Source organism: Bos grunniens, chromosome 2 (genome assembly GCF_055505025.1).
Source record: "Bos grunniens cultivar Pamir isolate PY7600 chromosome 2, Bosgru_T2T1.0, whole genome shotgun sequence".
Lineage (NCBI taxonomy): Eukaryota > Metazoa > Chordata > Mammalia > Artiodactyla > Bovidae > Bos > Bos grunniens.
In genome coordinates, this window is record NC_141166.1 from 24,758,107 (window position 1) to 24,784,360 (window position 26,254).

General features: G+C 42.1%; 1 protein-coding gene across 6 annotated transcripts in view; it reads left to right on the forward strand.

The window, feature by feature from the left end:
• Positions 1-26,254, forward strand: part of WDFY1 (WD repeat and FYVE domain containing 1) — a 60,490-nt gene that overhangs the window by 18,446 nt on the left and 15,790 nt on the right. For 2 of the 6 annotated variants that reach the window (XM_086365706.1, XM_086365728.1), the window contains exons 2-9: positions 3,106-3,173; positions 6,312-6,451; positions 9,047-9,120; positions 16,316-16,370; positions 17,873-18,023; positions 19,783-19,895; positions 21,961-22,087; positions 23,077-23,182. In XM_086365706.1, the coding sequence (XP_086221832.1) occupies positions 9,061-9,120; positions 16,316-16,370; positions 17,873-18,023; positions 19,783-19,895; positions 21,961-22,087; positions 23,077-23,182 (612 nt within the window). In that variant the 5' untranslated portion in view covers positions 3,106-3,173; positions 6,312-6,451; positions 9,047-9,060. The remainder of the gene's footprint in view (positions 1-3,105; positions 3,174-6,311; positions 6,452-9,046; positions 9,121-16,315; positions 16,371-17,872; positions 18,024-19,782; positions 19,896-21,960; positions 22,088-23,076; positions 23,183-26,254) is intronic. The other 4 variants (XM_086365691.1, XM_086365700.1, XM_086365717.1 and 1 more) reach the window with 2 other exon arrangements.

Consider the following 26,254-nt stretch of genomic DNA (forward strand, 5'->3'; position numbering starts at 1 on the left):
CTGAGTGACTTCACTTTCACTTTTCACTTTCATGCCTTGGAGAAGGAAATGGCAACCCACTCCAGTGTTCTTGCCTGGAGAATCCCAGGGATGGGGGAGCCTGGTGGGCTGCTGTCTGTGGGGTCGCACAGAGTCAGACATGACTGAAGCGACTTAGTAGCAGCAGCAGCAGCATGATAATATAGGCATGTATATGTAACAGTTTGACAGAATCAGGATCTAATAAGTCTCCACATGGTGATTACTTGATGTGTCTGTTAAACCTCTATAGTGGTAGGCTGGTCCTCCATCTCTGTGTTTCCCCCCTTGCAAATTATGTGTTGAAGAAACTAGGTCATTTGTCTACAGAGTTTCCTGTAGTCTTGCTTTTTTGCTGAATAAACCCCAGTGGTGGTGGTTATTGTGTTCCTCTGCATTTCCTATAGACTGATAGTTGGATCTAGAGGTTTGACCAGATGTATTGTAAAATAAAGTTGGTATCATACTGCACTTATCAATTTTATATAGGGCCTTTTACTTAACATTGTATAATGAACATTTTCCCATGCCATTAAGTATTTTTTCTGTTTCATAACTTCATTTAAATGGTTTCCAACTAGAAAGATCTGTTCCATCAGTTCAGTTCAGTTGCTCAGTCCTGTCCGACTCTTTGCATCCCCACGGACTGCAGCACGCCAAGCTTCCCTGTCCATCACCAACTCCTGGAGTTTGCTCAAACTCTTGTCCATCGAGTCAGTGATGCCATCCACCCATCTCATCCTCTGTCATCCCCTTCTCTTCCTGTTCTGTTCCTTCTGTTCATGGAAATATCTTAACCTCTGAGATTTGTGGAAGAAGAAAACTAAATAATCGTGAACAGTAACCAAGAACCCACAAATAGTAACAGAGCGGTTTAAACATTACCTCAGAGTGTCAAATTTTGATTTAAGATGTTGAACTACAAACAGTAAACAGTATAGATCTGTTTACACATGCTTTAGTCTGATCTGTGTCTCGCTTTCCCTTTTAATTTTGGATGTGAACTTGAACTTCCTAGAACTTCCTATCACAGTACAGGTACTCATGGAGGAGTCTGCCTGATTCTTGCTTTGTGAACCGTGTGACGTAGGAGCTCGTTTGATGGTGCTTGAACAAAGAGACTGCATGTCACCATGTCTTCATGGTGCCCATGCAGACGTGGTATATTAGTACCTGCTTGATTGCAAATGATGAAAATCACTCAGATTCGCTGAGGCTGCTGAGGGTGATTGTGGTGAGGATGCTGGGGTGTCTGCCTCACAGAACCCTCAGAACACAAGAGGGGCCTCAAGAGCAGCCGGTGTGAGGCCCCTCCACCTGAACTGTCTCCAGCTTCTCTTCATAGGTCGGCTTCATTCTTCCCCATTTATTAACGTACAGAATTCTCCAGTCCAAACTGCAAAACGTGTGGCCAGAAACAGTCATTTCAACTCCTGGAGAGGTAGAGTCTGTTTCTCTCTCCTGGTTTCTGATTTCCCAGGGAAGGAACTGACTAATCTCTTCTCTGGTCTGACCAGTGGTGATCAGAGGTGGGATAATGTAGAGGAAAATCCTGGATTCAACTTGGCAAAGATTCTGTTGTGACCAGTCTGCCGTGGCTGGAAGATGGGACGTGTTGTACAAATGGCAGTTCATACACCAAGGCCTGTCTCCAGGTCACATATAAAATAGCATGATGCCCCCTGTGCTGCTCAGTCATCTTATTTATTTGGATAAATGAGGGTCAACATCTAGTCTTTCTTTATTACGGTCTAATCATTCACAATGATCTTAAATAAGCTAGGCAGATTCTGACACATGCATACACCCACATCACCACCTTTCCACAGCCTGACACGGCCCCAGAAAGTTCCCTCGTATCCCTTTGCTGTGTTCTGTCCTTTCTCAACCCCGGAAGCAGCCACTGTTCCAGTTTTTATCCTCAGAGACCAGTCTTCCTTGTCTCGAACTTCAAACAGAATGGAAACAGAGAGTGTCAGCACTTAGCCTTAATGTATTCTAGCTCAAGGTTGTAAACATTAATTCAGTGCTGGCTGTGAGCCAGAATCTCATTGCTGTTGGAAATACAAGAGTGGCTGTGACAGAGCTGACAGTAAGGGACAAGAGAGAGCTGGGACTCAAGGCGAAGGCAGAGCACGGCTGTGCTGGGCAAGGCGGCCGGTGTCCTGCTCCGAAGGGGATGAGCCCGAGAGCTTCCAGGAGGCTAGGTGGAGTGCAGGAGAGGCATTCCTTATTGTTCTTCTGAGAGAATGAGCCAAAATATTAAACCTGGGCTGTTTTGGTCGTGTGTCCTTTGCCCACCTGTGGGCAGGACTTCCTCATCTCCCACGTGTGCTCTGGTGAAAGGAGAGGCCCAGGGACTGGTGTGGAAGGGTTTCCTCCCAAGGCCAAGATGGCTGGGAACTCTCGGTGAATGAACAGTGATAATGGGCTCCACTCTGTATGCAGGTCTCTCCCAGTTCTCCAGAAACATTTTCTTTCTGTTTACCTCAGCTGCTTTCCTCATTTGGGTGGGATGGCCAAGACACCAAGTTTGCAGTTGGTTGCCAAGAAATCAGTAGTCCTCAGCGTTATTTGTATATCGCTATATAATGAGCACTTTCCATGTTATTGATATTATTTAGAATCCTGACTCCTAGTTCTTTCATAACTTACCATGTATAGACATAACTGTAGGTAGCTATTGGGTTGGCCAAAAAGTTCATTTGTTTGTAAGTAAAAATAAAAGACATATTTTTCATTTTCACCAAGAACTTTATTGAACAGTGTAGTCACTTAACCAAGTGAACTTCCTGGCCAGCCTGCAGGAAAGCCTGGGTTTGCTCTAGTCCATGGGGTTGCAAAGAGTCAGACATGACTGAGTGACTGAATAGCAACAATAAATATGTAGAGTATGTGTGTACATGTACATACTAGTATAATATACCATGTTCTCTATGTGTGTGTATGTGTGTGTATTTGTCTAATTTGTCCAATTGATTAATGTTATAAGGTCAATGGGAAATAGTATTGAAAATAAGAAGTTAACTTGCGTGACAAAGAGGATAAATTTATTAAAGACTACTCATTCTTTTCTTTTCTCTACAGGACTATCCGAGTATGGCTGAAAAGAGACAGCGGTCAGTACTGGCCCAGCATTTACCACACAATGGCCTGTGAGTAGCCACACTGTTCCACCCAAGAAAAATGTCTTTGATGATTTAAATTTCAAAATGAGCTTGTTGGTTACCTAATACCTACAGCATTCTGTGTTAAAATGCAGGAAAACTCCCCTTCTTTTGCAAAAAGGAAGCTGAGTCAACTGGTTTAACTGAATCAACTTGAACAAAACTTGGGGAAAAAAAATAGGAAGAGGAAAGCTGCCCACCTCCCCCATTTTCCTTTGTCTTCATTTTGCCAACTTATATTAGTAGTAGTTTTCTACTTAGTAATAGCCGATACTGACACTAAATCAGATTCTGAACACTCCTTTGTCTCATTCCTGGCCTTTGTGCTGCTTTTTCTTAAACTGTGGGTACTGTTGGGAAGTTTGGTCCAAGGCACGACACATCCTAAATGGAGATTTTTTTTTCTCAGTAGTCAAACATGTTCTAAAAATAAACCCAAAATATAAAGATTTTGTATTGAAATTTTAGAAGAGCCCTGAGATGTAGTGACATAAAATTGCAATTAAATCCTGCCCTTCCTGCCAATCTAAGCTTTGCCTCCTTCTCTCCCACTTCTCCATCCCTTTCTTGAAAAAAAGATGTGGTACCACCCAGGTCCAAGCTGGAATCGAGTCCTCCCGCCCCAGTGGCCACATGGAAGGCATCATAGCTGCTTATTTCTGGGTGGTTTTGGTCCTTAATGAGGAGATTTTCCTCAGTTAAGGTTTCAATGTGCAGAAGCCCCCCCCTGGGAAAAGACACACGGTTCTGGGGCAGGATTGATGGTCTGTTACTGAAGACCATTATGAAGTTCTCCAAAGAAGAGCGCTTGCCAGGGCCAAACTCTGCGGACACTGCAGCTCCATGAAGAGTTACTGCAGGGGCTGTGGGGTGTGTTACAAACGCAGAGTAGCCAGTTATTCAGCAGATTCTATTCAGTCAGCTTGAGTCACCCTTCCAAGCACTGCCTGTCTTGCTAGCACTTTCTCATTTATTGCAGGGTACCTGCAGGATTTCAATCCTATAAATATTTCCACAAAGGATTAGTAGTTTATCAGGATTTTCCTTTGTCCTACCATCCACTAACAGCTTGGGCAGGCCGGTCACCTTCTGTCTTGATAACCATTCAATGAGAATGAAGTAGACTTTTTGGAATACTGGTATAAAGCTAACTATTATAAAAGGACCCTTTTATATAATTATAAAATAGTTATAAAAAACTATTATAAAAAGTAAAACTTCATTGTATGTATGTAGCGTGTTAAGACTACCTGAAACCCTAATCATGGTCTCTTGTGCAGGCAGTAGTATCTTCTGTCCTACGTTCACCTTTATTTGTGGGTGGGTCACCTTGGTTACTCAGTGTGGAACATGAAGTGGCCATTGTCTCAGTAAATGTCCTTTAGATCAGATCAGATCAGTCACTCAGTCGTGTCCGACTCTTTTTGACCCCATGAATCGCAGCACGCCAGGCCTCCCTGTCCATCACCAACTCCCGGAGTTCACTCAGACTCACGTCCATCGAGTCAGTGATGCCATCCAGCCATCTCATCCTCTGTCATCCCCTTCTCCTCCTGCCCCCAATCCCTCCCAGCATCAGAGTCTTTCCCAATGAGTTAACTCTTCGTATGAGGTGGCCAAAGTACTGGAGTTTCAGCTTTAGCATCATTCCTTCCAAAGAAATCCCAGGGCTGATCTCCTTCAGAATGGACTGGTTGGATCTCCTTGCAGTCCAAGGGACTCTCAAGAGTTTCTTCTCCAACACCACAGTTCAAAAGCATCAATTTTTCAGCACTCAGCCTTCTTCACAGTCCAACTCTCACATCCATACATGACCACAGGAAAAACCATAGCCTTGACTAGATGAACTTTTGTTGGCAAAGTAATGTCTCTGCTTTTGAATATGCTATCTAGGTTGGTCATAACTTTCCTTCCAAGGAGTAAGCGTCTTTTAATTTCATGGCTGCAGTCACCATCTGTAGTGATTTTGGAGCCCAGAAAAATAAAGTCTGACACTGTTTCCACTGTTTCCCCATCTATTTCCCATGAAGTGGTGGGACCAGATGCCATGATCTTTGTTTTCTGAATGTTGAGCTTTAAGCCAACTTTTTCACTCTCCACTTTCACTTTCATCAAGAGGCTTTGTAGTTCCTCTTCACTTTCTGCCATAAGGGTGGTGTCATCTGCATATCTGAGGTTATTGATATTTCTCCTGGCAATCTTGATTCCAGCTTGTGCTTCTTCCAGTCCAGCGTTTCTCATGATGTGCTCTGCATATAAGTTAAATAAACAGGGTGACAATATACAGCCTTGACGAACTCCTTTTCCTATTTGGAACCAGTCTGTTGTTCCATGTCCAGTCCTAACTGTTGCTTCCTGACCTGTATACAAATTTCTCCATTTAATAAATTTACTTTGGGATTTTGGGGAAGTGGGGCAAAGGTAGACGGAGCACCCTCATCCTCTGAGCCTACCTTTTACTCAACTGGGGAAAAAAAAAAGGCTTCTCTTAGATGAGTAACTCCTTACTTCCAATGGTCCAGTGATGGGTCCGTAGCTGGAAATAGCCACAGCAACCCGGGGACCTCTGACAGTGCTGGGAGATGGTCTTATTAATGCTGTTGACTGTGATTGTTCCCTCCTTCCCTTACACTTCAGATTTTGGCCATAGCTCAGTCTCCTTGAGACCTCAACTGTGGAGTTTATGCCTTTAGAACAAGGAGAGTCTAAGATGGATTTTTCTTGCATTTCCCCCAAATTCTTAGTTCACTTTGTAACTGATTTCTTTCTTGGGACACCAGAACCTAGCAGCAGCAGCACACACTCTTCCTTGCCTTTTGAGTCTTGGGCACATGGCTTTGCTTTCTCCATTGCCATCCCTTGCTATCTTGGCTTAACTGTATCCTCCGGAAGTAGCTCCCAGAACTCTGTGGCTGGAAGGATCAGGAAAAAACAGGACAGAACAGGCACAGCTTCTCTGCTGTGGGTGACTGACACCTTCGTGTTTGTATACATGCATGCAGCCTTTTGCTTCCGGATAGTGGTTATGACCTCCAGCTAGAGCAGTATCTGTGGATGAAACTGCAGGAACACTGCCAGAAGAAAACAGAATGAATGAATGTTGAGAAATTTGCTTGTCTGTTTTAGGGTGACTTTTAAAATTGAATTCAAAACCCAAGAAGAAAAGTGCCATGTTGCATTTAAAAACTACTGCAGATTCACCAGTTGACATTTTAGTGGTCATCCATGGATTTAAACTGTTCCCCATGATGAAACAGAGGTGATCAGTAAGTAAAACCTTAGAATATCGCTGTACGTGGACCAATTATGAATCATAACAATCCTCACGTAACAAAAAGAACTTTGAGAATCTTCTTTAGCTGAAGAGAAGTGTAACTGTCAGTTTCTGTTTCTACTGTGTGTGCTGCTCAGATGCTCAGTCATGTCCAAGTCTTTGCAACTCCGTGGACCATGGACTGTAGCCTGCCCGGCTCCTCTGTCCATGGGATTCTCCAGGCAAGAATACTGCAGTGGGTTGCTGTTTCCTCTTCCAGGAGGTCTTCCCAACCCAGAGATTAAGCCTGTGTCTCTTATGTCTCCTACTTTGGCAGGCGGGTTCTTTACCACTAGCACCACCTGGAAAGCCCATCTTCTCTGTGTCTCATGCATTTTTCTTGGTACTATTTTACCAAATCATTACAACAGCTATTATAAGAAAGATGATATTTTCATCATTTAGTAGACAAGGAAACTGAGGCCAGAGGTTGGAATTCCAGTCCATGTGCATCCAACTCCAGAACTGGGCTGCTCACCACAGTGTGGGGTGGGTCCACAGACTTCTCCTACAAAGTACCAGACATAAATATTAGACTTTGTGGGCCAGACAGTCTCTGTGGCAGCTTCTCAACTCTACCATTGCAGAATCAAAAGCAGTCATAAAGAATACATAGATGAATGAGACTGGCTGTATTCCAGAAAACCCTTTGTTTATAAAACTAGAGTTTAAAGCAAATGATTTTGTACTGCATTGACCTTTTTAAAAGGTCTCTGATTTGAAAGATGATTTGTGTTTTCCTTGTTTGTAAAACTATGTTAACATTCACATTAAAAAAAAAAAGATTATCTTTTTTAAAAAAGTTTATCTCACTAGAAGCCTCCCTTCTAGGAAAAAAGAGCATTTTTATATACTAAACAAATAAACCAGGAAGGCTTGCTTTTTTTTTTTTTTTCAATGTGAGATGTCTCTAACCTTATAAAATTACTCAGCATGTTGTAATTTTTACACAAAGGAGAGGTTTTGCATATTCATGTGCAGTTTGTTATAGGATTGAGCATAAAAGAATTGAAAAGAAGCTTAAAACTAAAACATTAAGATTTAGTAACAACTGAAAAGCAAGCAAAAATGATGACAGTGAATCTTTAAAATCATCAAAGGCATTTGATTTGTTGAAGATAATTTTGTGTGTGATTATTAAAGAGCATTTTGTGTGACAATAGCATCTATCGTTGGGCTTCCCCAGTGGCTCAGTGGTAAAGAACCTGCCTGCCAATGCAGGAGATGCGGGTTTGATCCCTGGGTCAGGAGAAGGAAATGGCAACTCATTCCAGTATTCTTGGCTGGGAAATCCCATGGACAAAGGAGCCTGGTGGGCTGCAGTCCAGGGGGGTTGCAAGAATTGGACACGACTTAGTGACTAAAACAAACAAACGTGTATCTTTGTGGTTATAATCCTTAAACATGACCATTCTTTGTAGTTTCAAACATCAATATGGTGGATAAGGGTGTACAAACTTGTAGTCTATTCTAATTGTTAGGTGTTAGACAATTTTAGTATCTACATTTCAACGACATAGTTCTTGGAATGCAACTGAAATAGTCTTTTTCTATAGTCTGATCATGCAGCTAACTCTGTTTCTGCCTTTGAGTACAATCCAGCTTTTCTTCCAGTTTTCTGCCTTTGGTGGAGAATATCCGCCATGGTAGTTAGAGAACTTTAAACTGTTCTCAAGTGGTAACTTCATTTATAGGATTTTTCTCTTTTACTTTTTTATAAGACGTTTTATTTCAAAGTAAGCTCGAGTTTGTTTGTTTGCTTCCTGACATTCATTTCTTTCCGTGGTCAATTAAAATTCTTAAGGCTGAAGTGAACCCAAATATTTCTTTTTCCAAGTGTTCCATTTTCTAAATCACTTTAATTTTGATTTTTAGCAGAAGGAAGGGATTTAGAGTTTCTCCTTTCTGAAACTCATTCTCTGGCACACGTTTTCTGGAAGAAGTTTAGGTGGAACCTGGAAGGGTCGTGTCTAAGGGAAGAGTCAGGCTGTCTCAGTCACATGACGCTGCTTTAGACAAAGAAACAAGCTGGGATTGTATGAGTCACTGCAAAACGGAACCTTTTTTGACCATTGGGGAAAAAAGACAACAACAAGTAATCCCCAAGTAGCCTCCCCAGTTTGCTCACATGCCTTGGAATGGGAATTGTGGTACTGGACACCTCTCTTTCCACAGATGCCCGCCACTGTTTTGCCTGTGATGGGGAAGGGAGGAGGGGCAGGATGACCCACAGAGTCTGGGTGGCAGATCACCTGCTCTAAACACTGGTCCCCACACCTTTCCAGAACTAGGTAGGAATTTCAATCAGATGAAACTTCACGCTGACTCGCTTCACCCAAAGTCATAAAAGTAACTTGGAAGGTTATTAAAGTTAAAATTTGAAACTAAAACAGCAGAAAGAAATTTAATAACATTTTTTAAAATAAAACATCTTTGCCCTCTTTTTTTTTTTTAACCTAAGTCATATAGCTCTTTTTAATAAAGTACCTTGAACAATGACTTAACGTGCTTAACTCTGCTCATAATATGATCTTTGTCTTTCTGGCAGCTCCCTGCTCTGCTATGGCTTACCATCATGATAGTAGACGGATATTTGTGGGCCAGGATAATGGAGCTGTGATGGTAGGTAGCTTCCAGAATGTATTCATTGTATTGACCTCCCCATGTTCACCGTTGGACAGTTTAAATAAAGTTAACAAAGAATGCCCAGTTGTTTGGCATTAGGAAATGTTTCAGTACAGATGGTAGACCCCAAAATGGATTAATTCTAGAATTAACTAGCATTAATTAATAAATTAATAAACTCCAGATTTTCCTTGACTTATGACGAGGCTTTGTTCTGATAAACCCATTTTAAGTTTAAAAATATCGTAAGTTGAAAATACACTTAATACACCTACTGAATATCATAGCTTAGCCTCACCCACCTTAAACATGCTCAGAACACTTACATTAGCCTACCATTGGATGAAGTCATCTAACACAAAGCCTATTTTATACTAAAATATTGAATATCTCATGTAATTTATTGAATACTGTACTGAAAGTGAAAAACAGAATGATTGTATGAGTCCAGCATGGTTGTAAGTGTGTCGGTTGTTCACCCTCAGGACGCTGAATAGGGGCTGTGGCTGCCCTTGTCCAGCATCACAAGAGAGGATCATACGGCTTATCACCCTTCTGGGAAAAGATCAACGTTCAAAAGTCAAAGTATAGTTTCTACTGAATGTGTACCGCTTTTACACCATTGTAAAACTGAAAAATCATAGTTGAGCCATCCTAAGTCAGGGACCAGCTGTAGCTCCACGGAGCTCTGATGATTGATGGCTGATTCTCAGGCTAACCCACAATGCACAGCCTTTGTACAGGAAACATGAGTCGCGTGGCATCCCCATCCCTGAGCCCATGAAGGAGGAGACTGGGGCAAGGAGGACGTGGGGGAGATCACGCGCATGCGTGTGTGTGTGTGTGTGTGTGTGTGTGTGTATGACAGAGGAGGGAGAAGAAGAACAAGATCAGGGACCAGTCATTCGGCCAACAACTCGTGTAACTCTTTGAGGCAGTGCTTCTCAAACCATCTTTGGTTAAGGACCAGATATTTAAATTTTCAATTTATTAGAGATTGGTGTTTTTGTAAGTCTAATTGTGTGTGTATATATATATTTCATTAAGATGTAATTCATATAGCATAATATTCACCAAAGTGTGCAATTCAGTGGTTTTATAGTATAGTTACAAAATTGAAAGTGAAAGTGTAGTCACTCTTGAAAGTCGTGTCTGACTTTGCGACCCCATGGACTGTAGCCTGCCGTGCTCCTCTGTTCATGGGATAACCCAGGCAAGAATACTGGAGTGGGCTGCTATTCCCTTCTCCAGGGGATCTTCCCGACCCGGGGATTGAACTTGGATCTCCCTCATTGCGGTCAGATTCTTTACTGTCAGAGCCACAGGGTGCATATGCATATATCTCATTGAGATATACTTCATATACCATGAAATTCACCAGCTTGACGTGTGCGGTTCAGTGGTTTTATAGTATAGTTTCAAGATTATACAACTGTTAATAGTCTAGATTATTTTTATCAGTGCCTCCCACCCCCAAAAATAAATCCCATATCCTTTAGCAATCACTCTGCATTGTCCCTTTCTTCAGTTCCTAGCAGTCAGTAATATACTTTCTGAGTTCATTCTGAACATTTTATGTAAATAGAATCATAAAATGTATAGCTTTTTATATTTGGCTTCTTTCACTTAGCATCATATTTTCAAGGTTCATCTGTGTTGTAGCTTGAATTAATCCTTCAGTCCTTTTTGTGGTGGAATAATATTCTGTTGTATGCCACACTTTGTTTATCCATTCATTAGTTGATAGATAGTTGGATTATATCTACCTTTTGGCTACTATGAATAATGTTGCTATGAACAGTCACATAAAAGTGTGTGTGTGAACCTGAGTTTTCCATTTTATTGGGTATACACATCTAGGAATGGAATTGTGGGTCATATGGTAACTCTGTATTTAATTTTTTACAGAACTGCCAAACTGTTTTCGAAATTACTGTACCATTTTACATTCCCACCAGCAATCTATGAAGGTTCTAAATTTTTACATATTTACCAACACTTATTATTTTCTGATTTTGTTTATTTCCTAGTCAGTGTGAAATGATATCTAGCTTATCTAATTTGTTGGGAAATCATTGTTGATAGCAGCCTTTTTTAGTCCTGTTTATTTCTGTAAGATTTAATAGTCCCCTTTTCATTCCTGAGTTTAGTAGTTTGAGTCATTTCTCTTTTTTTTCCACCACTCTAGCTACATGTTTGTCAATTTTGTTAGTTTTTTCGAAAGAACCAGTTTTCATTGATTCTCTGTTGATTTCTCTATTATTTCTCTAGTCTCTGATAATGTGTTTCAGATTTTTCCTTTGGTTTGCTTTGAGTTTAGTTTGCTTGGTTAATATTTTGGATATTACATTATTAAGGGAGAAAATTTGGAAGGATCCCTGGTGGCTCAGATGGTAATCTGCCTGCAATGCAGGAGACCCAGGTTTGATCCCTGGGTCGGGAAGATCCCCTGAAGAAGAGAATAGCAACCCACCCCAGTATTTTTGCCTGGAGAATTCTGTGGACAGAGGCTACAGTCCATGGGGTCGCAAAGAGTCTTAACACGACTGGATGACTTTCACTTTTAACTTTATCCACTTGAATGTCATGATGATATTAAATTGCTGGAAAGTTTTCTGAACACTCATTCCCTAATTTTCTGCTTTAAAGAAGCAGACCTCATTTTGAGTAGCACTGCTTTACAGAACTGGGAATGGTAACAATAAGGAAGATTTGGCTAGTGGGGTTCCATCACATGTAAAGTGAAGAATGCACACAGAGCAGTGAGAGCACAGGCCGGCGCCTGCACTCACCTGGCCGGAGAGAGTGGCATGGCCAAGCTGTAACTGTGCTAAGCCCTAGAGGGTGGCGAGGAGTTAACCAGGAGAGAAGGAGGAGGACTTGCAGACACAGAGGACTGTACGAGCAAAGACAGAGAGGTTTTCAAGGTCAGAGTGTGTGCAGAGAGAAAGAATGAAGTGGTTTGGCAGCATGAAACATGTAAGACTGAAGAGGTGGCTAGAGCAGGTCAGAGAGAGCCGTGCGTTCAGATTTTACTCAGCACTGGGTGTCCTGCAGAATGCTGATTAAGAAGGAAGTAGACATGGGCCCTGCTCCCAGGGGTCTTTTGGACTAGTAAGGAGGACAGGTAATACACAAGTCAGCATCGCATTGCAGGTCGTGTTGAGCACTGTGGAGAAATGAACAGGAGTGGGAAGGAGAGGGTCCAGAGAGGTGTGTGGCCCTGCGCCCAGCAGACAGGATCTGCAGGAAGGAGGGCCGCTCCAAGGCTGTGACGTCCAGCTGAGGCCTGAAGGGCAGGCAGGAGACAACCAGGCAGAGCAGGTTTTCCAGGAGTGAAGGTATGTGTGGAGGCACAAGGCAGGACGTCTCTGTGTGTCTGAGGACTTGGAGGACATCCTCTTGGCTGGTTGGTGCTGAGTGACAGGGCAGCTCTGGGGGTGATGGGACCAGGTGGGCTGAGGGCAGGTCATTCAAGGCCTTGTGGGTCGGGGTGAGGTGGGCTGAGGGCAGGTCATTCAAGGCCTTGTGGGTCGGGGTGAGGTTTTCAGTTTTGTAAACCCGTGGGAAGCTCTTCCAGGGTTTTCAGCAGAAGAATGGTGTCATTTAATTTACAAAGATCCCCCTGGCTGCTCAGTGGAGCACGGATTGGAGGGCAACAAGAGTGGAGGTGGGAGGGAATTCCCTGGTGGTCCAGTGGTTAGTATTCGGCCTTTTCATTGCTCAGGGCCCAGGTTCTTCCTTCTCTGGTCAGGGAGTTAAGATCCTGCAAAACCATGCAGTGCAGCGGAAAAAAACCACACATGCTCTAACGCCATATATAAAAATAAACTCAAAATGGACCAAAGACCTAAATGCAAGTATAAGACCAGACACTATAAAACTCTTAGAGGAAAACACAGGCAGAACATTCTTTGACACAAATCGCATTCAATATCTTTTGTGATCCACCTTCTAGAGTAAAGAAAATAAAAATAAAAATGAACACATGGAACCTAATTAAACTTAAAAGATTCTCAAGGCAAAGGAAACCATAAAACAAAAAGACAGCCCACAGAATGGGAGAAAATATTTGCAAATGAAGCTACTGACAAGGGATTAATCTCCAAAATATACAAACACCTCATGCAACTCTAAGTTAAAAAAAAACAAAAACCCAATCAGAAAATGGCCAGAAGATCTAAATAGATATTACTGCAAAGAAGACATACAGATGGCCAAGAGGCACATGAAAAGATGATCAACATCAAGAGAAATACATATCAAAACTAAAATGAGATATCACCTCACAATGGCCATCATTAAAAAATCTATAAACAATAAATGCTGAAAAGGATGTGGAGAAAAGGGAACCCTTTACAGTGATAATGGGAATATAAATTGGTACAACCATTATGGAAAACAGTATGGCAGTTCATTAAAAAACTAAAAATAGAACTACCATGTGATCTAGCAATCCCACTCCGGGCATATATCCAGAGAAAACTCTAATTCGAAAAGATAACATACACCCCAGTGTTCATTTCAGCACTGTTTACAATAGAAGCAACCTAACTGTCCATTGAAAGATGAATGGATGAAGAAGATGGACTGTTATTCAGCCATAAAAAGAATGAAATAATGCCTTTTGCAGCAACATGGATGGACCTAGAGATTATCATACAAAGTAAACCAGGTGGAGAAAGACAAATATATGATGTCGCTTCCATGTGCATGGTAAAACATGGCACAAATGAATCTATTTACAAGACAGAAATAGAGTCACAGATGTAGAAAACAGATTTGTTGTTAGCAGAGGGGGAAGTAGAGGGGAGAAATAAATTGAGACATTGGGATTGATAATATACACACTTTTGTATATAAAATAGGTAAATAATAATAGACCATATAGCACAGGAAACTCTACTCAATACTCTGTAATGACCTATAATGGAAAGGAATCTAAAAAGAGTGGCTATATATGTGTGCCTGTTCGGCTCTGTTGTACAGCGCAGACTAACGCACATTGTAAATCAATTATACTGCCACAAAAATTTTACAAATGGAGGCGGAAATATCAATTGTTGTCGCCATCTGGGTGAGAAGGTTGTGGCAGTGATGACGGACAGAAGCAGATGTCTTGAGCTGCAGCTGTGGCAGGTTGGGTGCAGGGGTGGGGAGAGGAGCAAGCCAGATGACAGCTGGGTTTTTGGCTTGAGTGTCTGGTGGATGGTGCATCATTGAGAAGAAATGGCTTAAGGGTGTGCGGGGAGAGGGCATTTAGAGCAAAAGGACAGTGAGGAATCAGTGGTGCAGTTAAGATACCGGGGAGACACCATTCATGGGTGATGTGAAATGGGCCAACGGGTGGGAGGACCAGCCAGGACAGTGGTCATGGTAGCTGGAGGGGCAGTAGGTTTCAGGTGGGGCAGAGAGAGGATGAGATCAGGACAGGAACATGACCTTGGGGATGGCAGTTAGCAGCTGGTGGCTGCAGGGAGAGCCGTTTCCATGCAGTGGGGTGGTGCCCTGGGGTGCAGTGGATTGAAGGGTGACTGGGGTGAGGAGCTAGAAAGCCTCAGTTGTTGAGTGTGGGCTGATCTATAGAGAAGGTTTTGGCTGGGATGGGTTGGGGGGGGGCGGCAAAGAAACTCTTAGCATTGTTAAAAGGGTTTTTTGTTGACTTGTTTTGCTTTTTAAATTAGAAGAAGTCTTGAGTATGTTTAAGAGCCAGGAAGGAAAGAGCTAGGCTCTCTTGCTAGGCTGTCTGCATAAGAAGTTCACTGGATAATAGACAGGCGGTGAGAACGGAGGGCGGGGTAGGGGATCTGCATGGTTGGGGGTTGATGCCCACCAGTTTTTTGCTGCTGTAAATCCGTTGTGTGATAATAAATGCCAGTGGTCTCGTTTTTCTCCTTCTGAAGATTTTTATCAGAATATGGTGATGTGCCTACACATAATAAGAGGCCAGGAGTGCAGGCCTCAAATAACATCTCCAGGAATGGCAGTGGCCATGAATTTTTTTCTCTAGGGACCCTTCTTGTGGCTCCTGGTTCAAGGGTACTCTCTACTGCCATTATAGAATGGCATATAAAACTCTTACAGCTCTTCGGTTGAAAGGGGCATTGTAAGTCCAATTTAGCATTAGTTAGTATTGAACTGTTGATTTCCCATCAGAGATTGTGGTGGTGGTTTAGCCGCTAAGTCATGTCTGACTCTTGTGACCCCTTGGACTGTAGCCTGCCAGTCTCCTCTGTCCATGGGATTCTCCAGGCAAGAATACTGGGGTGGGTTGCCATTTCTTTCTCCAGAGGATCTTCCCAACCCAGGAATTGAACCTGGATCTCGTACATTGTGGGTGGATTCTTTACCGACTGAGCTATGAGTCCCAGCAAAGATTAGTATGTATAAAATGCCGATACATTTTTGTACTTTGTAGAACCAAGATGAAGAACAAGAAATCAGTATTCCTTTGTGGATTTTTTTTCATCCTGACCAATCAACAATTCATAATGTCCATGTTATCTAGACAGTTAAGAGCTTACCAATTTAGCACTGATCAATAGAATTTTTAAGTAGTGTATTTTCTTTAGAGTTTTATCTTAGTCTTATGCCTGAGGCTCATTTTTTTTCCATTAAGAAGCGCATACTTTTAATTTTTCCTAGTTAGAAAGTATTACACAGTCCATAAAAACTTTGGGAGATAAAAAAGGAAAATCACCACAATCTTTAAATTTCTTTTTTTTGTGTGTGTTTGTGTGTTAAATATATGTAATATGCCCCTTCTGTTGCTTCAGATACCCAATGCCTTATTTTCACTGGTACTGAGAACTCTGTCAGTAATGGGTCTTTGTATATCACTTTGCTTTGGATGTATCACCTTGAGAAACTTTTAGTGATACCAAGACAGCAAAGTTAACAGGATGCCTCCTTTGCAATTAGAGGGAAAGGAAGTGTAGAGCACTCATTTGTAGAGGAAGAAGTAGACAAAAATTCTGTGGTGGTCAGCAGCACTTTCTTTACTTGTCTGGTTCCAAAATAAATAGTGTTGCAAGGACAGGACCAAGAAGCAATTCTCTGCTGTTCTTGGGGAGCCAGTCTTGAGTCATAAGGCTGGTGATGGCCAGTTTTAGATTTTACATCCTTTTGGAAGATGAGTTCCTATTGTTTTTAAAACTATAACTGTTCTCTTATTGCATGTTTTTACTTTTAGGAATTCCACGTTTCTGAAGATTTTAATAAAATGAACTTTATCAAGACCTACCCAGGTAATTAGAATACACACACTCATTTGCACACATATACATGTAGATACACACAAAAATAAACTAGAACACCATGTCTTATGATCAAAATTAGATTTTCACATTACCTTTTTAAAAGGTTGGTTACCCCAGTTATTAAGAGAGGCTGTTATCTCTTCAGAGTTATTTACACATCCTTTTCCTGCTTATTAACATTTGAAATTTTGTATACTGTTCCACTGGGTGCGTGTGTCGGATTTAGTTTAACCATTCCTCTATTTTTGAAAATGTGTACTGCTCCCATTTTTTGATAACACATACTAAGACATATGATGATATGTACATAGGCATGTGTGTTTATATATATCTGTGTGTTTTTATATATATATATATGTATAAAAGTGATTTCATATATATGTGTGTGTGTGTCCTTGATGGTTACTGACTCAGATCCTATAACTCTTATTACTTTAAGATAGATTACTAAAAGTAGAATAACTGGATCAGACATTAAAACTTTTTTTTAATACTCTAGATTTATTTTGCAAAACTCTTTCCAGCAATAGTGTAAATATTTTAATGAGTAGTGATCGAGAAAGTGCCTGTTCATTAAGTCTTCATTGTTCTTTTTAAATGCTTATTGCCAGTTTGATAGTTAAAATAGTTCTGTTTTAAAATTATTTAAACTTTATTTGATATTGGCCATTTGTTATGTTTTATGAATGTCTACATGACTACGCCTGCATTTCCAGGGGGTTGTAGTGTTTTCTGGTTAATTTATAAGAAACAGTCCCTCTGTTTTTCTGAAGCAGCCTGTACAGCTGAGAGTAAGGTCAGATGTGTCTCTGTCTAGCTTCTGACTTCATTCATCAGACTTGGCATTTATTAAACACCAGCTGTATGCAAGACCCTGCTCCACGTAGACAGGTCACTGCCCTGGTATGGCTTAAAATTGACCTGGAGATAGAAATATTCCAGAAGTTAGGTAATAGAATACTTCCTCATTCTCAGCTGTTACTTTGGAATGTGGAACTTTACAAATGCTTCATCTTAGAAATAATAAAAAGTTTATTTCAGAAAATTTCAGTTGCCCTTTTCACAATGCCACTGTTTTCTAAAGAGTCAAAGCACTAAAGGTACAGACAAAAACAAACAAACCTGTTCTGTTAAGAAAAGACTACTGCTTTCCATACGAAACTCATTGATAGTTGTTTGAGATTTTTTTTTAATCTGTCCTCTGATATACTATTTGAATCCCTCTTGAGCATTATTCTTTAAAGGATATGTAGCTTCTGATGGTCTCCTCCCTTGCAGGGAGGCAGAGGGCAGGGCCTCGGAGAGCCTGCCCATTAGATCATGGGTTGGGGGTCGGGCAGATTCTCTGCCGCCTGTTGAGAGTGCAGGCTTTCCAGGGTGGGCCTGTCCAGCCTGTGAGTCTGCAGGCTGACTGGGTGGAGAAGGGGACCCCCAGTTCCCACCCACTGAGACTGGATTGCCCAGGTCGTGTTTCTTCTCTGCTCCCGCAGCTCATCAGAACCGGGTGACGGCGATCATCTTCAGCCTGGCCACCGAGTGGGTGATCAGCACTGGCCACGACAAGTGTGTCAGTTGGATGTGCACCCGCAGCGGGAACATGCTCGGGAGGCACTTCTTCTCTTCCTGGGCCTCGTGTCTGCAGTATCCTTCCCAGTCTCAGCAGTTAGCTCTGCATCTGATCCTCAACTGCTAATTGAGACCTAAAGGCTGAATGATTCCTACATATTTCACATAAAATCGAAGAATTTATGTCTCTCTTTTCTTGGGTATAAAATTGGTTTATTAGGACTTGGTGGTTAAGACTTGGCCTCCCAATGCAGAGGGTGTAGGTTCGATCCCTGGTCGGGGAACTAAAATCCCTCACGCCTCTTGGCCAACACCCCAAAACAGAAAACAGAAAAACTATGGTAACACATTCAGAAAGGACTTTAAAAGTGGTCCACATTAAAACAAACAAATGAAATACTTTTAAAAACGGTTTATTAAAAGTGATAAATGAATTGCTGTTCTCTGCTGGGGTGTGCCATAGGTGTTTTAATATAGAAATCTCAGAAAATCTAAACCTCATTAATACAGACCCCTCCTTCACTCCTTTGCTTTTTGAAGTGAAAGAAAAGACTTTTTGTTGCATAAAGAGGGAAAAAAAGGAATGAATCTTCTAGTAGTGGGTTATTTGCAGACCTGGCAAGAGAATATAAGAATTTGTGACCCTGGAATTCATAAAAGGGCTACAAGGAGTTTTTTCATTTTCTTGTGTGTGTTTGAAGAGGGTTCATAATCCTTATATGACTCTCGAAGGTGCCTCTGGATCCCTCAGATGTTAAGAAATTGCCGCTCTGAAATTCTGCTGCTGTATTCGTTTCATGTAGAGTGCGCTCTTGCATCAGGCTGCCTGTGGTAGCTATGTATCTTAGTGCTGGCAAGGTCAAGGCTGTCAGCCGCAGGCAAACGCCCCATGGTATTTTCTCTTTCCGTGTTGGACATCTGGTGTAGTGAAATTCTTTCTTCCATTGAGAGCCTTTATAAAAATGTTTGCTACAAATGAACGTACATCATGAGATACTTAAAATAGTACCATACACTTTAGAATCAAACAAGGGAAGACTACTCAGATATATCATGTGCTATATAGGCTTTTCTGTTATGTGTTTCATATGGATTGATAGAAAATAGCACAGAATTACATCTTTGTGGTCCAGCCTGTGGTCTTCCTTTTGATCCATGTTTTGGAATTAAAACAGTAATTATCTTATTGTGTGTAGACACCTGATTTACCACAAACTGCTATGGCCATAGAGTAACTGAGTGTTAATGGCAAGTTGTTACCAATAGTTAATATATTTTTAAATTTTAAATTTACTACTGCCCCAAATGACTGCCTTTTGGACGGCTAAACTCTTCACAGCAATTTAAAGTAAACCATCTTCTTCACTTAAATCTAAATCCTCTAGGCCCCCCAAAAGATGAGTTCCCATCATTTGCTCTCAGTTTTACATTATTTCCAGAGATAATTTCATAAAAAGCATTTTTCTTCCAGTTCTTTTTGACTGTTTTCATTATTGAATATTTTACATTTTAAAACTTTAATATGATTACTTATTTTTATGTCTCTCTCTATATATATCAGCTCTTTTATCTTTTTTGTTGCCAATTCCTAGGATATTAGTTGAAATAATAACAGGTACTCAGTGAATGCTTATTGAATGAATGAATATTAACTTTCCTGATAATTCTAGCTTAAAGCATTTTTTCCTTTGGTGTTTCCATGCTGTATGATTTTCAGTGGAGTGTTTCTTTTCTCAGAGTTTTAGGTTTGTGCTTACCCTTTATAGAATGTACATTTTCTGCTTTGTAACTTTGAGATGGATTGTGTTATACATCCTTGACTGCTTCTCCACAGATACGACTTTGATACTCAGTATGCGTTTGTTGGTGATTACTCTGGACAGATCACCCTGCTGAAACTTGAACAGAGCACCTGTTCAGTTATTACCACCCTTAAAGGACATGAAGGTAGGCTGTGTGATCACTGCTGTTTTTCACTTAATATGTGTGCATGTATGCCTGCTCAGTCGCTTCAGTCATGTCCAACTCTTTGCAGCCCTATGGACTGTATGTAGCCCTCCAGGCTCCTCTGTCCATGGGGATTCTCCAGGCAAGAATACTGGAGTGGGTTGCCATGTTCTCCTCCAGGGGATCTTCTTGATTCAGGGATCGAATGAGTCTCTTACATCTCCTTCATTGGCAGGTGGTTTCTTTACCACCAGCGTCACCTGGGAAGCCCTTTTCACCCAATATGGGCATCCAAATCTAGTTCTTGCCTCTGTGGTTTCATGAATGATTAGCTCCCTAAGATCTTGTCAGGTTTCAGTTTGACTGGCCAGATGTGGGACTTCAGTCCCAGAAGATCTTATGAAAACTAAGTGAAGGCAAGGTATGGGGTTAGGTGTCATGATCCCTTCTAGATTTGTAATACTTATGTGACATTACTTTCTGTTCTGTTCCCCTTCTTTAATTAAAATTTAAATTTAATTTAAAGTAATTTAATTTTGTTCCCCTTTTTAAAATTTTATATAAATGGTAAGACCTTTGGAAAAAGATTGTTATTTTAAATTTGTTGCTTTCTAGGACACCAAGACACAGTAGGTCCGTCAGTACAATTGGAAGTGTATGAGCTGGTTCTGTCTTTATTTGGGAAACATCCACTGGGGAGGGACCGAGGGAAAAGAATGATTGGGCGGAATTCTGTTATTTCTGTAGCAGAGTGATCTGGCAGGGCTTCGTGGAAAGGTTTTAAAGCTCAATTGACTGTATTTCGTAACATTAGAAGCTTTGAGGCCATCTGGTTCAGATTGAAGAATTAGGAGTTTGTTGAAGGAATTAATGATGGATTGATTTATGAAAATAGTGTTTTTAAGTATAGCCAGTTTAAATGTCCTCTGTAGGTAATTTATTTAGATAAATCTGGGTCTGTGACCTTGTAGAGGAAAAGGGGGAGGGAAGGACAGTAAGTTTGAGTAGATAAATCTAAAGGCAGGAAAACACAGGCCCTCAGAAACCACTTTCTGTGTATGACTCATGGTCTCATGATCCCAGGCTCTTAAGTATTCTCTGGGTTGCTCAGGACAGAATGAGTTCTGATAACTGCTCAGCAGGGTTCATGTAGAAAGAGCTGGCCTGTCTGCTGTTAGGCTCTAGCTGAAAAACGTGGGTCATAGGATCAAACAGGGCTAAGGTTTCTACAGAATTGATCCCTGAAGCCAGTTTTGCACAGTACTTCTTTTTTCACTTTGGTTAAGCTTCTGTGAGAAACAAGTCTCTTGTGGTTTGCTTCTGAATATGGCTTTACCAGTTTTCTATACACCCACCAAAAATACTGTTAGCTTGTGTGACTGGTTTAATAAGTTTATTACTTTTTCTAGGCAAGCAGCAATTAATGGAACAATGAAGAGATCTGTTGAAAGAGAAATCTGTAGAAAGAAAGAGTTTTCCCAAGGGTATCAAATTTAGTAAGTTTAGTCAATACAGAATGTGAAACGTAGGATTTGGATTTTTACCTACATTCTTTGGCATAATTGTGTGGTACGATTTCACTTTTTTTTCCCTTCCTCTAAGACACTTAATTTCCTTAAACAGAGGCATCCTGGAGTAGGACACCCACAAGGTCCCAGAGACCTGGAATAATCCAGACTTTTAAATCAGAAAACTCCTGAAACCTTCACTGCCTTTGCTCTTTAGATACTGGTAGCTATTTTTTTTTTTTCCCCTTCAAAAGCTTTTTCTGAACTAACCCTCATTTACAGCTATAAAATAGTTTTTTGGTATAGAGGAGGAAAATCTTATTTTAAACACCTTTGTGTTCAGAGTAGTCTGATATACAACTCCTGAAAATCCTCTTCTTGTAGCTTGGGTAGGGACTGTGCTGTGTCTCCCCTGTGACACATGATAAAGTGTTAGATGCCCTTTTATACCAAGAAGATCCATTTTACATCCAGACTCAGCTGGTCCTGGTTCAGTCTTCCCTTGTCAGTTGTGTGCCAGTGGAGTGTTCCAGCTAACCTCCCTCTCTCACCCCTAGGGAGTATCGCCTGCCTCTGGTGGGACCCTATTCAACGGTTACTCTTCTCAGGAGCGTCTGACAACAGCGTCATCATGTGGGACATCGGGGGAAGGAAGGGCCGCACACTCCTGCTCCAGGGCCACCAGTGCGTGACTGGGGGGCGGGGGTGGGGGTGGAATCCGAGCTGGGGCGAGGCGGGGGGAGGCATGAGTACTCTGAGACCACTGTCTCCAAATCGCATCCTTTCAGCTGTCCAGGTGATAGGGCTTTCTCCCACCTTTCTCTGCCAAGGAGTCACCCCAGTGAAATGTCTGCTTCAGGCAAATGTGAGTTAGAGACCATGGATGGGGACTTTGACCTTGGAAGATGGCCTGCGGTACGACACTTAAGCCAGTCTCATTAGTGAATTTCATTAAGGAATAATGTCTGGATTGACCCAGTCCTGCTTCGCCTAAGCTATGGCATTTTAATGCTCAGGTTTTTGCCATCTAGTCTTGAAGAGGAACCCTTTCCTCATCATTGGGTAGGCTTGTCTGTTGCTTGGCTACGAGCAGAGTCAAGTTGAAAAGCAGCCAAGGAGAGGAAAGCTTCTCCCCACAAATCTACAGGTCAGGAGGTTGTTTCCTAGGGCGTCCAGAAGAGGAAGCAGACAAGCATGCAGGAGCAGGGCAGACTCCCTTACCCTGTCAGAGTGTGTGCGTGCACGCACGTGCGCACCAGTAATCTCCATCGTGTTCAATTGCTAGTTCTTACGGATTATGTAAGTAAGGGAGTTACACCTCCTTTAAGAGGTGAACACCTCTCAAGTTCTGAAGACCTACTTGTTCAGAAACAATCTTGTGCACCTGGCAAGAAATTATAGTGGTTGGTCCAGAAAACTATGGTCACCATCTCCTCTCTGACCTGCAGTTCTTAATGACGGACTTGAAAGCAGTAGCATTTATTTCATAGTAACTGTTATTCTGTATAGTACATTATAGAATGCCTGGTAACGTATATACAGGGATCCAGATGACCATACCAACTAGTTAGTGATAAAATGCCAGTTGCTGATTCCAGCGAGGGGAGACCCTGGAGCCTGCATAGAGACTGCGTGTGTCCCAGCTTGAGGCAGTGACTGCTGTCTGTTTGCAGTGACAGAGTGCAGGCGCTGTGTTACCTGCAGCTCACGAGGCAGCTGGTCTCCTGTTCCTCGGATGGTGGAATTGCAGTGTGGAACATGGATGTCAGCAGAGAGGAGGTAAGAGGGAGCAAGGCAGGGCTGACCCGGGGAGGTCCCACAGCCCGCCTCTTGGTTTTCCACCCTTTGGCTGGAGATGCAGGCAGTCCCAGCTCCTCCCCGCTGTGCTTACTGGTTGCTGTCCAATGCGGTCCTGTATGTCACCGTCACTGTGTCCTCTACTCACTGGAGAGTTTCCACGGGGACAAGCAGTAACCACACATGGGGCATTGGGCTGATTTTCACAGAGAAGTGCATGGAGAGGACGCTGGAGACAGCCCAGCCCGTCCAGGGAATGGACTGCAGGCAGGTGCTCCAGGGTGGTGCTCCACATCTGCCATGGGGTCCCCAAGACACTCACCAGGGACATAGCTCATCTGGGAAAATATTTCCCCATTCTCTGCTTTTATTTCCCATGAGCTCTGTCCCACTGAGTCCGTGTCACTCTAGTGTTCTTTTCAGGAGACCTGAGTTTAAGTGCCTTAATTTCCTCGTCTCGGTTCCTTCTTCCATCAAGTGAAATAATTGAATGAGACGACTTCTAAGCTCTCCTCCAGTTATTTAGACAGACACTATAAACAGTCTCTCCTTTTTCTCTATTTTAAATAATGCTGCAGTGAACATTTTTGACCTTGTCATTGTGTGATTGTTCAGTTATTTATTTCAGACAAAATTCTGAAAATAGACCCTTCGGGTCAAGGGTATATACAGTCTTAAGGCTTTTTCTAGATGTTGTCAGATGATTTCCAGGCAGGATTTCCATTCTCATCTTTACCGGCATAGGTGTTATTTGTCTTTCCCAAGTGACGTCTACCACCTGTGGTGTAGAGAGTGGCATTGATTCCAAAGATTTTTTTGTGAGGGGGTTAGGGTCTTATGGTTTAACCTCAGACACATTTACTGATTAGCTAAACGGTAGCCCTAAAGTCTGGAAACTTAGCCACATATACCTCGTAAATGATATTGTATTGTGGTGCATATTAGGTGGCTCAGTGGTAAAGAATCTGCCTGCCAATGCTGGAGACACAGGTTTGATCCCTGGGTCAGGAAGATACAGGTTTGATCCCTGGGTCAGGAAGATCCCTTGGAGAAGGAAGTGGCAACCCACTCCAGTATTCTTGCCTGGAAAATCCCATGGACAGAGGAGCCTGGAGGGCTACAGTCTATGGGGTTGCACAATTGAGCAGCTAATCAGAAACAACTCATACTCTGATGTCACGCGATGTGTTCCAAGTGCTGTCCTTTATACAGCGTGTAGGTCAGCTTGCTGCCCACTGCAGTGGATGCTGGGCGTGAATGCAGCATTCCCCACAAGCCCTGCACATGCTGCTTTGTGTCGCCTCTGATTACTTGCGAGTCTGATTCTCCCTGAATACAGTTGCATCTTTAGCATACCCTCGGGGACATAATCAGAGGGGTTCCGTCTATTAAAAAAAAACAGCGACATTACTTTACAGGACATTACACTTGCAGGCTTTATAATTACTGTGCTCTATACATAAAGATCGGAGAAGGCAATGGCAACCCACTCCAGTACTCTTGCCTGGAAAATCCCATGGATGGACAAGTCTGGTGGGCTGCAGTCCATGGGGTCGCTAGAAGTCGGACACACCTGAGTGACTTCACTTTCACTTTTCACTTTCATGCATTGGAGAAGGAAACGGCAACCCACTCCAGTGTTACTGCCTGGAGAATCCCAGGGACGGGGGAGCCTGGTGGGCTGCCATCTATGGGGTCGCACAGAGTTGGACACGACTGAAGCGACTTAGCAACAGCAGCAGCAGCATACGTAAAGATTCTTGCCTGCCAAAAACTTGCAATCTAATGAAGGAAGTAGATTCCCATATAAATAATAAAATTTCGTTTGTAATCTGGAGTACTGATTGCTAGTTTTTTAGTGACCTTGTGAGACAAGTCAGAGGAAATATTGATGGCATATCTGCTGGTTAATTTCTCTATTTGAATTTTCTAAAAAGCTTTTTGGTAAGGCTTAGAATAACTTGTTATTAAACATATGTAAAATTGACTCAGTATTACAGAATGTGTAATACTGCCTTTGCAAATGTTTATCTGAACTGGGTTATGTATTTGTCATCTCCTAGTTTCACGCAACATCAGCAGCTAGTGTACTGCACTGTTGCCTCAGTTCAGTTTAGTCACTCATTTGTGTCCGACTCTGCAGCCCCATGCACTGCAGTGCACCAGGCCCTGTTTCCTAGACTTGTTGCTCTTCAGTCTAATTCTGAGAGAGCAGGAACTCGGGGAGGATGGGGAGAGGATGTGTTCCCTAAATCAGGAGGGAGGAGACCATCGGGGCCTGATGCTACTAGTGGCTCTTGTAAGGGTTTAGTTACTTGGATTTCAGTCCACTGTTCTCATCCTTGCTAAGTCCTTTTAGAAGTGGAAAGTAGAAGCAGGGTTCTTACCTCCAAGGTTATGTGAGTGTGAGGTTATTTGTACCTCTAGGGAAAGAAGAGAGTCCCATCTTCTCTTTGGGGGCTATTCATTCAAGGTGCTTCCTGTGTGTGTAGGGGAGGACTCTTTTCCTCTGAATCACTTATAGGCAATTATCCCAAATCATGTGCACACTGGCTGGTAACACTGTCTCAGTGGTTGGCAGTGTTGGTGGGAAATAAAATTATGTCAAAATGATGCAATATTTTTAGTAGGACTTTTTGGTTTGGTTGTTGTTTTGTTTTTACCAACTGAGTATATAAGTGCAAAAGTAAGCAGCCTGTGGTATATGAGATTCTGACCTTGCATTAGGGTTTTCTACAATTTGTAGGACTTCCTTAGGCACCAGCTGAGAGGATTAACCCCAGATTCTCTAGGCCCACAGCCCTTGCTGGGAGTTTCTTTCTGAGTCACCTGGAATCACTGACTGGGGCATCTCCAACCCACAGTGGCTGTCGGCCACCACACAGGCAGGTTGGAAGCAGACGATCCCTGCCTGATTGTAATCAAAGGGACTCCTTTTTGGAAGGAGGCAAGAGACGTAAATGAGCAAGTAGCCATAATAAATCCACATGAAGAAATTGTATTTGAAGCTAGCTGGTTACAGAATGGGAAGTATTTTATACATTAGTGCAAAAC